Source organism: Pempheris klunzingeri, chromosome 4 (assembly GCF_042242105.1).
Source record: "Pempheris klunzingeri isolate RE-2024b chromosome 4, fPemKlu1.hap1, whole genome shotgun sequence".
Lineage (NCBI taxonomy): Eukaryota > Metazoa > Chordata > Actinopteri > Acropomatiformes > Pempheridae > Pempheris > Pempheris klunzingeri.
In genome coordinates this window covers 4,379,043-4,391,168 of record NC_092015.1, presented here as the reverse complement: position 1 = coordinate 4,391,168, position 12,126 = coordinate 4,379,043, and the positions used below count along the sequence as shown (strand labels likewise).

The 12,126-nt window shown below is 41.0% G+C and overlaps 1 protein-coding gene across 1 annotated transcript in view; it reads left to right on the top strand.

Moving 5' to 3' along the window:
- tyw1 (tRNA-yW synthesizing protein 1 homolog (S. cerevisiae)) overlaps nucleotides 1-12,126 on the top strand; it is a 53,303-nt gene that overhangs the window by 4,678 nt on the left and 36,499 nt on the right. The window contains exons 7-8 of the mRNA XM_070828992.1: nucleotides 1,522-1,644; nucleotides 8,796-8,928. Of these exons, the coding sequence (XP_070685093.1) occupies nucleotides 1,522-1,644; nucleotides 8,796-8,928 (256 nt within the window). The remainder of the gene's footprint in view (nucleotides 1-1,521; nucleotides 1,645-8,795; nucleotides 8,929-12,126) is intronic.

Sequence of the window (12,126 nt, the reverse complement as noted above, 5' to 3'; positions counted from 1 at the left end):
TAAACTCTTTACTTTAACAGGGACACTACGATAAAAGATTTTCTAACTTGTGAAATCCACAACTGTATTTGTATGACCCAGTTTGAGTGGCTTCTCAGTAGCAGTAAAACACACACAGAGAAGCACACAACCATGTTCATCAGACCTTGAACAAAATTAATAGCTTAATTAATTCAGCACGCACCATAAACTGAATCAATAGCCTTGTTTTGAGAGATGCTGCAACGGATATTTGCCAGCTCACTTGTGCCCAATGCACTGTTACATCAGTCTGAGCCAGCAGATATCCAGGCTAAGACTTCCTCTTCCACATTCTGGTCATTGTTTAACCCATATACCATTTATCCCAAGCAGATAAATGAAAAAGAAAAGCTAATTAAAAGCTAAATCAGATGATAGCCGATGGGTTTCTGAGATTGCATTTCAGGCCAGTGCGTTCCTCTTATGCTCTCCACACAGACTTTTTACCTGCATGCAACCAAAGCCGGCTCAAATGCCAATACTACAAAACCGATATTTATTCGCAGATATCTGTTTAGTCACACATATGCTCCATCTTGTCTCCCTTGACCCAGGAGACAAGTAAGCAGGTGAAGACAACCAGTGAATATAAGAAAAGGAAAAACTAAGTAAAATATATAGCTGCTGTCTAATTAGGAAAATGTCTTGTGGCTTATGAGGATTTTATTCGGTTCTTATTTAGTGGCACTGATGTATAGCTTTAAGAATGGTGTTATAAATGTTCCACACAGCTTACATACAATTTGTCATCACTGTTCATGCTGCCCATCAAGTCAAAATATTAAAATAGCTCTTAAATCACACAAAAACAAACACAAACATGGACATACTGTGCATGTGCACACACACACACACACACACACACACACACACATACACACTAACTGCTTTCATATGCATCACAGCACACCCAGCTGACCAGTTGTCATGGTAGCGGGCACCTCGGAGCCAACTCTAGCTGAGACTTCTTCCCCTCTGTCTGTAACACTCGGTGCGCTCAGCAGAGGTGACATTCAGCCGGAACCAAGAGTAGCTGAGAACTTTGGCAAGGGGACCATCATCATGATTTATCTGCACACTGTACCGCTCGTGCACTTTATGAGCCGCCGCACATGTTGGGCAGAAGCTCTGACGCTGAGCCTGCCTTGTGATAAATCCTCTGAAACGCCATAAACGTGCATATGGTTTTCTCATTCAGTCCGACAGCCCAAGAGGAGATAACGATTTACAATAAATACGTTCCATATGGGCTCCCTCACTTAATCACGGACAAGTTTTCAATTGTTTAAGGGTCGGAACATATGGGATTCTCTTTACGATGGAGTATAATTTACTTTCTCCACCCGATCGTCTGCCCTTGACCTGCTTTTGTTTAAAACGGCCTATTTTTAACCATATTTATGAATAGAATAGAATAGAATAGCCTTTATTGTCATTGCGGTACAATGAAATTAGTAACTAAGCATTTTGGTGGTTTTGCTCTCTTCTTTCTGGTTTCAGGAGGATCTGATGGAGTCCAGCAGCGATGAAGAAGAGTCTGGCCTGCAAGATGAGAAAAAATCTGGTTCAGTGGTTGACATGGAGGACTTGGGCAACATCATGAACAGTGCCAAGAAATCAAAGGTCAGTCTGTCCACCAGCACAATGACACGACTTTTTAGTTCACTACAAGCAGCTGCTTTCCTCTCCGGCCTAGTCAGCCAATGATCTGCTACAAAACTGCTTGCAATGAAATGAAAAATGAAAATAAGTACTCAGAAACGGTTAAAGTATGTGTAAATATTAGTTAAACAGTATTTGCTGCCTGCTTTTAATATGACAGTTATGTTGTTTTGAATCTTTCTAAACTGGAGCTCCAGTCGTCATCCAACAGGTCTGTAAGCAGGCACTATCACAGCATTAAGCTTCCACCACCATATTCCAGTCAAAGTGTGTTTGCTAAGGAGAGAAAGCGGTGTCACTGAAGGAGAAGTGGCAGATGGGTTGATAGACACCAGACCCCGGCAGGCGAGAAGCGGAGGCTTGCGTAAGAGCGAGGACGCCCACTTCACAGACTTGTGAGGAACAAGAAGGAAGAGGCATTATCAGTCTGCTTTATAATCTGTAGAAGAAGAGAGACAAATGGAAGGAAAAGAAATGTAGGCACTCATTGTACCTGAGCTTATGAGTGGCAGGTCATTGTGGGGAAGTCCTCTTGTAATTAGAGGAAATACTTCTGAAATTAGCTGCTCACTAGTTTCATTTTGCAAACACAAATCAAACAATTAAAACACAAACTGCAAACCGATGTAGCAATAAAAAAAAAAACATAACACAACATAATGCTTCAGGACAAAGTTGGTGTTGTACCGTGTCTCACACAGACAAAGAACTTGACTTCTACAACATATTCTTCCAGGCGTGTCCGCAGCATAAATGTCTGTGACAGTAATATTACAGTATATTGTGTGTAAGCTCTGTGAGGTTTGGACATGCCTCTTTGTAAGCCTTTACATTACTGTGCTGTTTGCATCTCAGCTGGGAAAGTTTGACACTTCAGCTGATGACTCAAGGTGCTCAGGAAGCTCAGCGCTGTTCAGTCATATCTGCCGCAGTGGAGGGAGCCAGACTTGTTTTTTTTAACATTTCATGAGGTATTTTCATTCAGTTTTTATGGGTCTGTGCTGTGGGTTCCTATTGTCATAATTTACCCTGAGGACATTCCCATTTGTTTTTGTGATGGCCAAACTCAGATATGGACATTAACTTCATTTTACCTGCTCATTTAATTATGCTAATGCCATTTAGTCTAACTTGTATTCTAGATATAGTTTAAGTAAGTGTGTGTGTGTGTGTGTGTGTGTGTGTGTGTGTGTGTGTGTGTGTGTGTGTATATATATATAAATATATATATATAAAGTATAATTACAAGTATTTGCTGTGATGTGTCGTCACACTTGGATGTCAGGTTGACAATTCTTCTGTGTGGCGGTAGTAACAAATTGGTGTTTTTGCCTAATTTGGTCACAGAGCAGGCAGTGCAAGATGTAATTAGTTTGTACACTAAACATTTGCTATTGCCAGGAGACAGCAAGTATTTAACCAAGCAGCAAATTAAGTGTGAACAAGGAAATTCCCCTGACTGGAACATGTTAGTTACCTAATTTACAGTGTCGAGCCAGCTGAGGTCCAGTAGTTCAGTATCTGTTTTATGTCACCTCCTATTAATAAGCTAAACATTGTGACGTGTATATATATATATATATATATATATCACAATGTAACCCCATTGTTGCAGTATTGGAAAAATGAGCTGGAGATCAACTTCTCACCATAACTGCAGGTGGAAGCTCACTCAGGCTGTCTTTGACCACTAGGTGATGGCAGAGACTCTCTGCAGGCAACTCACATCTCTGAGTGAACCACTAGTCTGACGCTCTTTTACATCCTCAGCCTTTTTGTAGCCAAACTGAAGCTAAACCTCACCGATTATTACCGGAGTCTGACCTGAAGCAGTGAGAAGGAGGTGAAGGTTTTTAAGTGAACTGCTATAGATTTCGATTCACTGCTAACAGTTTGGATCGTATCTCGAGGCTCTACTCCCTTTTAGTCCAGCGGTCAGGCCTGATACTCAGATTGTCAAACGTATTCTCTTAAAGGTGTCCGAAAGGTTGCGTGTAGCATTAGCCGATGAAAAGTCATTCAATTATTGAGCAGAGGAGTGATTTTTAGGGACTTAATGTCCCAGATTGAGGACAAAAAAAGTGTTTTCATACAGTGTTGATGAGCCACGCTGGTTTTGATCTGGGCTGTCCCGAGATTACAGATGTTTTCACCCACTAATGAGTTTCATTGGTTGTGGCACTTCATACTCTCAAACCCATTACACTTAAATAAGCATTCATCTCCAGTTGAGTTTTATCTTGCAATTATGGGAATAACTTCTGACAGCTACTGACACTCCAAAGCTGTCTACTTTCTTTATGAATCATCTCTCACTTGGATAAGTAAGTTACCTCATCCAACCCTGAATGCTTTTTTTTTTGCCTGTTTGTTGAGGCTAACCCATAAAAGCAGAAGGCTGTAACAGCTAAATGTGGCACTGATGGATGTGTCTGTACTGATGCCACTGCTGCTTGTAGCCAGGCAGGAGTGAGGATGACTGGATCTCTGCTATAGTTGATGATGATAGATATTATCCAAAAAACAGTTTTTCTCCAAATGTACCCAATAGTAGATTTACATGAATGCTGTGATTGGCTCGTTTCACCAAACCTCAGTCTGTAACAGTTTGGCTGTTGTTCTATTTATATTCTGCCAAGTGCCAATAAGCTTCACTTCCATTGTTTCTCTAATTGATTTAGCACAAATGTTCAGTGCACTGGCATCTAAACCTTGTCTGAGGAGGTTTCTGTGTTGGATTGGTCCATTTCATGCTGTGGGACTGCTGCCAGATAGGAGTTAGTGTGAAATGGATCATTAACTTGGGCACCAGACAGTTTTCTGGGCTGGGTTTGGACGTTTTCAGCTCAGCGTCCGGAGGGAGAAAGCGGACATGAGCTGATGCGACTGTGATTTAAAGGGCCGTTGAATTAACAATTAACTCAAACATCGTGTTGACATGCAGTTATTTAATATGATCGGGGTCTGTTGAAAGTCTGGAAATATTTGCTCCTTTTGGATGCCAAATATGTGCCAATTAAAGGGCAGAGCAGAAACAAAAATGGATGATGTGGTCAAACAGCCTTTTTAACAATACAACCATACTTTACAGTCGCTCTATAAATGTTCAAGACATTAAGTACTTCACTTTGAAATGATCGTGTTTTTTTCCCCACAAAAAAGTTCCATTATCCTCATCAAAGTGTTTCTAGTTTCCACAGCACACTTGTATAAATTGCATTTTGTAACAAAGACTGGCTTCAAACTAGTTCTGATGATACGAACTCCTGCTCATGGACACAAGCCATAATCCCAGATTTAAGGTGAGCGCAGAGAGTCGTGTAAAAACAGCCTTCTTTTCTCCAACTCTGCACATGCATCATTCAGCGCACAGCGAAGGTCAAACATCCAGGTGAAGTAACAATAAAGCAAAATGCATTTTTGAGTGGAGATAGACTTAAAATTTTCTTTTGAGACACTACTTTAGTTGAGTGAATTTTCTGATGCATTTTGAAAATGCATTATTTAGTGGTTTTGTATTATGTAATGTAGTTTGTATTATATTGAACGTTACTTCTGATACTTTGTCCACCTCGTTTACACACGTAGAGGTAAAGAAATATAAGAAAGGTTGGACTTGTTACGAGGTAGGACTTATAAATGTGCACCTATTTGATCTTTTACATTATTTTAATTAATATGATAATTTGATTTATTCATAATTTTGGTAACACATGACTTTACTAAGCAAACTTGGTTTTTGAGGTTCTCTGTGGTTAATTTACTGCCAAACCTTCTTTCTGTACTTGATCCTGCTCTTTTGTGCCCTCTCCTCCCACATGTACCTCCATGTTTGTCCCTTGGTCACCTGCTTGCCCTGTGTGTTATCGCTGCACCGTCCGTCTGCATCAGCCCCATGTTGTGTCATGCTTCCAGAGCTCAACATGGTGCTGTGAGATGCCCCAGTTCTGTTAGTCCAGACAGGCCCAGGCATGACTTGATGTCTGTGAGCTCTCAAGCGAGGGTGAAAGCCGAGCAGTGGGAACCAGAGATTGGGGCCAGATGAATCGCTAGGGCTGCATGCAAACACCGCAGGGACAGATTGTTGCACTGTTGGCTACATGTTGTGTATGCTGTCAGAATTTTGCATGTCACGAATGCAGTAAGTGAAGGTGGACATTTGTGCCGGCTGAGAGAGGGGAAACTAGTCTTCTCCCATATTGGGAGGCTGATGCTATCCCAGATTGACTGTTTGAGTTACTGTACACTTGCAGTGATAACTGGAGTAGAGCACGGCTTACTGCATCCTTTCAAAGTAAAGCGTCATCCAACATAATCTGCACAGATAAATGAAGTTTCCAAATATCATCCAGCATAACCCCAAATCCATTTCCACTTTAGAAGGAGATGTAGGAGACTTCTGACACCGCATGATGGCTCACTTATTCACGGCTTCTCCTGTCCACAATAGAGCTGCTCTCCTGAGGGGCTGCTGCTGCTGGAGCCTTAACCGTACCTGGGGCAGAGGCTGGTTAATAGTGGGCACACATGGCCTCAGCTGCACAGAGCAGATAAAGCTGCTAGAGAGCTACATGGGCTTGGATTGCTCCAGGCGGAAGGTGAAAGCACACTATTGTCAGGTTTGTCAGCAGAAACAGATGAGCTCTGAACACCTTAGGTCATGCTCAGATGCACAATGCTCGAGCTGTGTGTTTACACATGTATGTTTATGTATGACTGATGCTCAGTCTCCTGTTTTGGAAAGTTCGTGGGATGCCAAAGGCAGGTTAAGTTTGCATTTTCAACTTAGTGTCTTCACTCTGTTTTTCACATCAGACATTTTGGTAAAATGGACAAATCCATGCAGATTATGGCTGCAACCAACATTTTTCTGATAAATTAATTAGAATTATTTTCTTGATTGAATCAATCTCTAGGACATTGTGACAGGCACTGCTTTAATCACATTTCATAGGCCAAGTGATATCTGATCTATGAAATGTGATTAAGACAGTGCCTGTCACAGTGTCCTAGAGCTGAGGTGACTTCTTAACAGTTAAATAATCAACTCAAATATATTTCACACCATATGCAGATTTGTCTTTCAGGCAATTTATTGGTTAACCAACTGAATTCAGCTTTAACCCACATCGTGTTTTTGTACAAACCAGATCTTTTCCTAATGTTAAGGACAAAAAAAGTACACCAGAACAACGATGTTATCAAAACTACAAATCTGTATGTCACTTTCCAAAAGGATTTATTTTAGGGGTTGTTTTTTTTTCCTAAGTAAAAGATCAGTCAGCTCTGGAGATCACAGACTCCAAACACACAGATCCGGGGGGAGCTATTTGGAAAAGATAGAAATGGTCACTGCGAGGGAACCCAGGGATTTTCAGTAAATGTGGCTGATGTTCACACAACATTGAATCAAGTGTTGATCAGACTGGCTTGGCTGAAGCACATAAAGCTTATTTCCCCAGCGTTCTTACAGCCGTTTTTAAGGCTCAGTGGGGCATTTGTATAGCATTTAGAGCTGTCCGGCCAATGAACAGGGGTTAATGCCCCACAGCGAAATGCACAGGAACCAGTGAACTGTCTCAGTTCTTCAGGAACACACACATACGAACACTTGTCAACATTTGCTGACAGAGTATCGGCCCCTCATGAGTGCTGCTGTGCTGAGAAGATGACATATGGATCCCCATAGACAAGCAGAAGCAGTGGCAGCAGTGCAGTAATTGGATGGAGCTGTCACTTAACATGGTTAATCTCAAAGGCACCTCGTCCATTACTCCTCTCTGAAAAGCAATACTTGTTCCCATACACTGGGCAGCTTTTCTAGCAGGACTTAAACAATCCTCTGTTGTCTTTGCAAACAGTATATCTGGAAGATATTTAGATCTGCATACAAGCACTGCAATGATATAATCCTGGCCTGAAGGAAGTTGTTAATCTCTCAAAAGAATATGCTCCTGTTGTGGTATAAAATCCAACAACAGTTTTGTTGCACTTCACTGGACCCCTGAAGGACCTTAAACCAAGACGAACCTCTACGGTCCAGACAGGACGAAGCCTTTTATGCAAGAATGATCATGTCATGCAGTGGTTAATGGTTATGTCACACACAAACTCATGCAAGGACTGCAGAATCACCACCCTTGATCTTCAGTCCTGTCCCACATCAAACACTCTGGAGGAACTCTTTGAATTTTTTGCTTTCAACTTAGTTCCTTAAAATGGTGAGCATCAAATCATGTGGAAAGTCACATTCAAACTGGCTTTTTGTGCTTTTTCTGGATGCTGTTTCCTACTGTTAGAGTCCAGTAAAAAAAAAAAAATCATACAGTACAGTGCGGTTTCTGTTGAACTCTCTTTATTCTGTTGACCTTCTCCAGTGCTATATATGTAACATTTCAGAACTTTGATCTTGCATCCTGCTGTGGTTTATTCAATATCAGCATTTTAGGACTTGGGGTGTATTGCAGTGACGTGTGTGTTAATGAGCCGGCTGCAGAGCGGTGTCCTTACACGTGTGTCCATTTGTCAGCATTGTTCTGCAGGGAATGTGAGAGCTTTTGAGTCAATGTCACCCACTGACTGCTTACTAACCCGGACGGTTTGGTCCTTGACTAATTTAAAGGTGCAAGTGTAGGATATATTGGCATCTAGCAGTGATGTTGATTGCAATCAACTGAACACCCCTCAGCTCACCCCTACCTTTCCAAGAACGTAGGAGGAACCCATCGTAGAACTTGTTTATTTGGTGCTGCAGGTGAGAGAACAATTCACAACAATTCACTCTTAAATGTATTGCTTTTGCTTGTCAAAGTTTGGATAGAAGATAACAGCTATCAATGCACGTGAGTTAAGAAACTGAACTGGTGTAATATCTTTGAATGTTACTCAGTTTCAAGCCTGCAAACCTTAGTGTGTATTTGTGCTGTTCTTGTTTGAGGTATTTCAAAAACGAGGTTTGAAGGGGGTGTCCCGAAGTGAAAGAAGTTCTTGGCATCTTTTCTGTAAGATGACAACATGAATTCCTAGTTGTGACAGATGTCTGCAACAGAGCCCATAGATACCATCATGGTTAGAAACAATAACTGACCCTGACCCTTTTGTGTCTGCCACAGAGCAAAGAGGAGGGTCAAGCAGACGGCCGACTGGTGAAGCTATCCAAGTTGAATGGAGTGAAGAAGATTGAAGATGAAGGGGAAAGACGAGAGATGATCACCCCTGCCCTCAGAGAAGCACTGACAAAGCAAGGTGAGGTGGATTCAGTTTACATGACATACAACTTATTGGAAACAAAGATGGAGAGAACATCAATATGGTCCAGAAATGACGCTGCTTCAGCTGGTGATGAAATATTATACATTTTTGACTTGTGTAAAACTGTGTCGCTTTTCCCAAAGAACATCTGCTAGGTGTCACTGGTGCCTCTGGATAATATATTCACATTATCTGGCTGAACAGCTTTGCAAAAAATAAAAAATAAATCACATTATAGACCCAGCACACCAGATGCTCGTCAGCATATTCTTAACCTTGCTCTTTCCATGAGGGCACTTAAGTTGTTATTTACATTAAAGCATGAATTATGAGTCATGTCATTTCAGCAGTAAGTCAATGGACAATGTGTTTTTTTCTGAAAAGTTTTCACCCATGACAGACGTGTACCTTTACAAACTCACTTACTTTTTTTGTAATCCATCAAGTATCCTGTTTACTGACCTTAACAGATAATTTCTTTGACAAAAAAAAAGAAATAATAAGAAAAATGAAGAAGAAAGAAATAATATGTTTGGTCCCCTGCGTGCGTATGTTAACGTTAATTAGCTGCTGAAATTGTTTCCTGTGTTCCAGCCTGTTTTCTGACATCCTGAAACTGGCCGGTTAAAGCCAGTCAGAGTTTCTACATGAGGAGAAATGTGGAGCTTGATTGTTTGTTGTCTAATTGCACTTAATGATGCATTGAAGTCCAATTACCCTCTCTGCCTCCTCACATCCTCGGGGTGCAGTCCCACAGGGCTTCACTCCTCTCCGCCCACACCGAAGCCTCAACAAAAGTGCTCCTAGGTGGTGTCAACGCGGTAGTGCTCATAAAGTTCTTAATTAAATGTCCAGACAATGTAGTTCAACGGAGGTACTGTGGTCCCTTTTATTAGAAACAGTCCTTTATGTGTCCATCTTTGTTTTGTTTTTTTTTGTCTATTTCTTTTGAAATAGGTATAGTTTGAAGAAGTATGGTCGTCTACGTCTCCGATTATTCACGCATACCTGATATCCCCAATGTACAGGCAATATCACAGTATTTTTCCAGTATTTTTAATGTTGGATATTAAATTTCAATTGGATTAGGAAGATGTTAGCGCTGCCGGTGTCGATGGTTGAGACTTACTGTGTGTCATTATTGCTTGAAGTCAAATCTGAATGCTTAACTTTGAGTATGGTTTGGTATTTATGCTATTGCTCCTTGTGTTTTGGTAAGTGAAGCTTCATATAGTGTATCCATATGTTCTATGTGTAGGTGTTTGCCTCCCATAAAGACTCAGAGCCCTGGTTATTGACTCATTAGCTCAATCTGAAAGATTTTACTACCTCCTCTCTATTTATTCTGGCCAGTCATTTCCAGCCAGAAACCCCCTACTGTTAGCTTACACAACACTCTATAAATAGGGCTCTGTGAGCAAAACTTCTCTTCATTTGACCAAATGTTGACCTATTTCATGTTAGTTATGTTGGCAGCAGTCGCTCCCCGTAGACAGTTTGTTTTATTTGCAATAATAGAATGAAGGATGAAGGTTTTGGCATTGTTTTAATGATACTGGATCTTGGAAGGCTGTATTTTCTGTATAGCCTTTTTTTCTGGCATGACATGGATGCAAAAGTCACTTGAAAGTCTTGTGTAATGTCCAATAAAGTTTTAACATAGTGCTGCACATTCAAGAGAATAGTTTGCTGTCAACATGGCTCAGGAGATTAGAATTTTCAGTGTGTACACCTGTACCTAAAATCTGTGTCTTTTAAATTTGTATTTGTGGAGTAAACATAGTGGGCAGACATCCATTTGAAACAGTCATTGTAATGAGTTAGGGCACATGTATCTCTCTAACTTCTCATGATAGAGGAGGAGGAGAGTAGAGGTCGGCTAAAACAATATCATTAAGCAGGTTTTATCTGTGTCTAAAAACAAATAAGGCTGATTTTCCAACTCCTTGATTAAACACATCTTCTCCCCTCTTATTTTATTTCCTTCAGCTTGGAGGACAGAGCATCACAGATCAAAATATAAACTGTTTGCAGCATTGTCAATAGTGTTGCATCAATAGACTGTATAGAAGAATGGACGTGGCCCCCGAGTCTGAAAAGTGAAGCCCATGCAGAAGTGCTTGAAACCTGCATTCTTCCCAGCAGGGTGTCGACTCCGCTGGCTAAAAAGAAAAGAGGTCTGATTGTGTGGAAGTCGATGACAAATTGAGCCTACTGCTCGCTTGATTTATTACCTCAGTAAACATTGTGTTCATGGTTTCAGTCTTCTTCAGTGCAGCATGATGTTCGTTGATGTCCCATTTCAAGTGAAATGGACAATACAGCAGGCTATGCTTTAGGGTGGGACTACCTAGACATAATTCAGACGTATCTCAGACCTTAGTCTAACCAATCAGAGGTGGGAAAAAAACGTGTGTGTCACTTCTGCCTCCAAAATTAAGATGTTGACAGCTGTTAAACTAACATTGCGATTTTGAAAATGCTCAACTTGAGGCTTCAAAACGTGTCCGTCCACAAAATAATGGGTGACATCACGGTGGCTACGTCCACTTCTTATATACAGTGTGTGGTTGTGCTATACAGATTAAAAGCCTTATATGTAAGGACTTGCTTCTATTCACCAGCCATTTGAAGCAGCAGGCTACCTGTGAGCCTGCAGTTGATTAGTTCTCCGACAAATTTAAGGCCTCTTTAAAAAGTTGGGCAGAGAAGCTAATATAATCTTAAAAAACAGATGTTTCCAGTGCTCCAATCATTTGCCATACCATCAAATGGGATTTGATGGTAACACAGAAAGAGGAAATGGAAAGACCTTTCCTTTCATCTCTCCATCCACCTCCCCCTCACTTTGGCTCAGTCCTCTCCACTGACACATGAAAGGACGCGGGGGCATTGGAAATCGATTTCTCTAACAAACACAAGAGGGGAAACGTTGGTTACATTAAGATCATTAATAGTTAAATAAACTGCCAGCAGTACCAGTTCCTCACTGTGGTTTCCAGTCTTATTGGCTATGGGATTATATATTTCTATGTGTCTTGCAGTTGCTAGGAGCGAGGTTAGAAGAGGACATGTGCTCTCAAGGTATTTTCAGGTGGAAAAACAATTTGATGCTGGTCAGCATGTTTTTGCCCCAAAGAGAAAAAGGCACAACAAATATTAGGCGGTCGAGAAAAAAGAAGTTGAATCCTT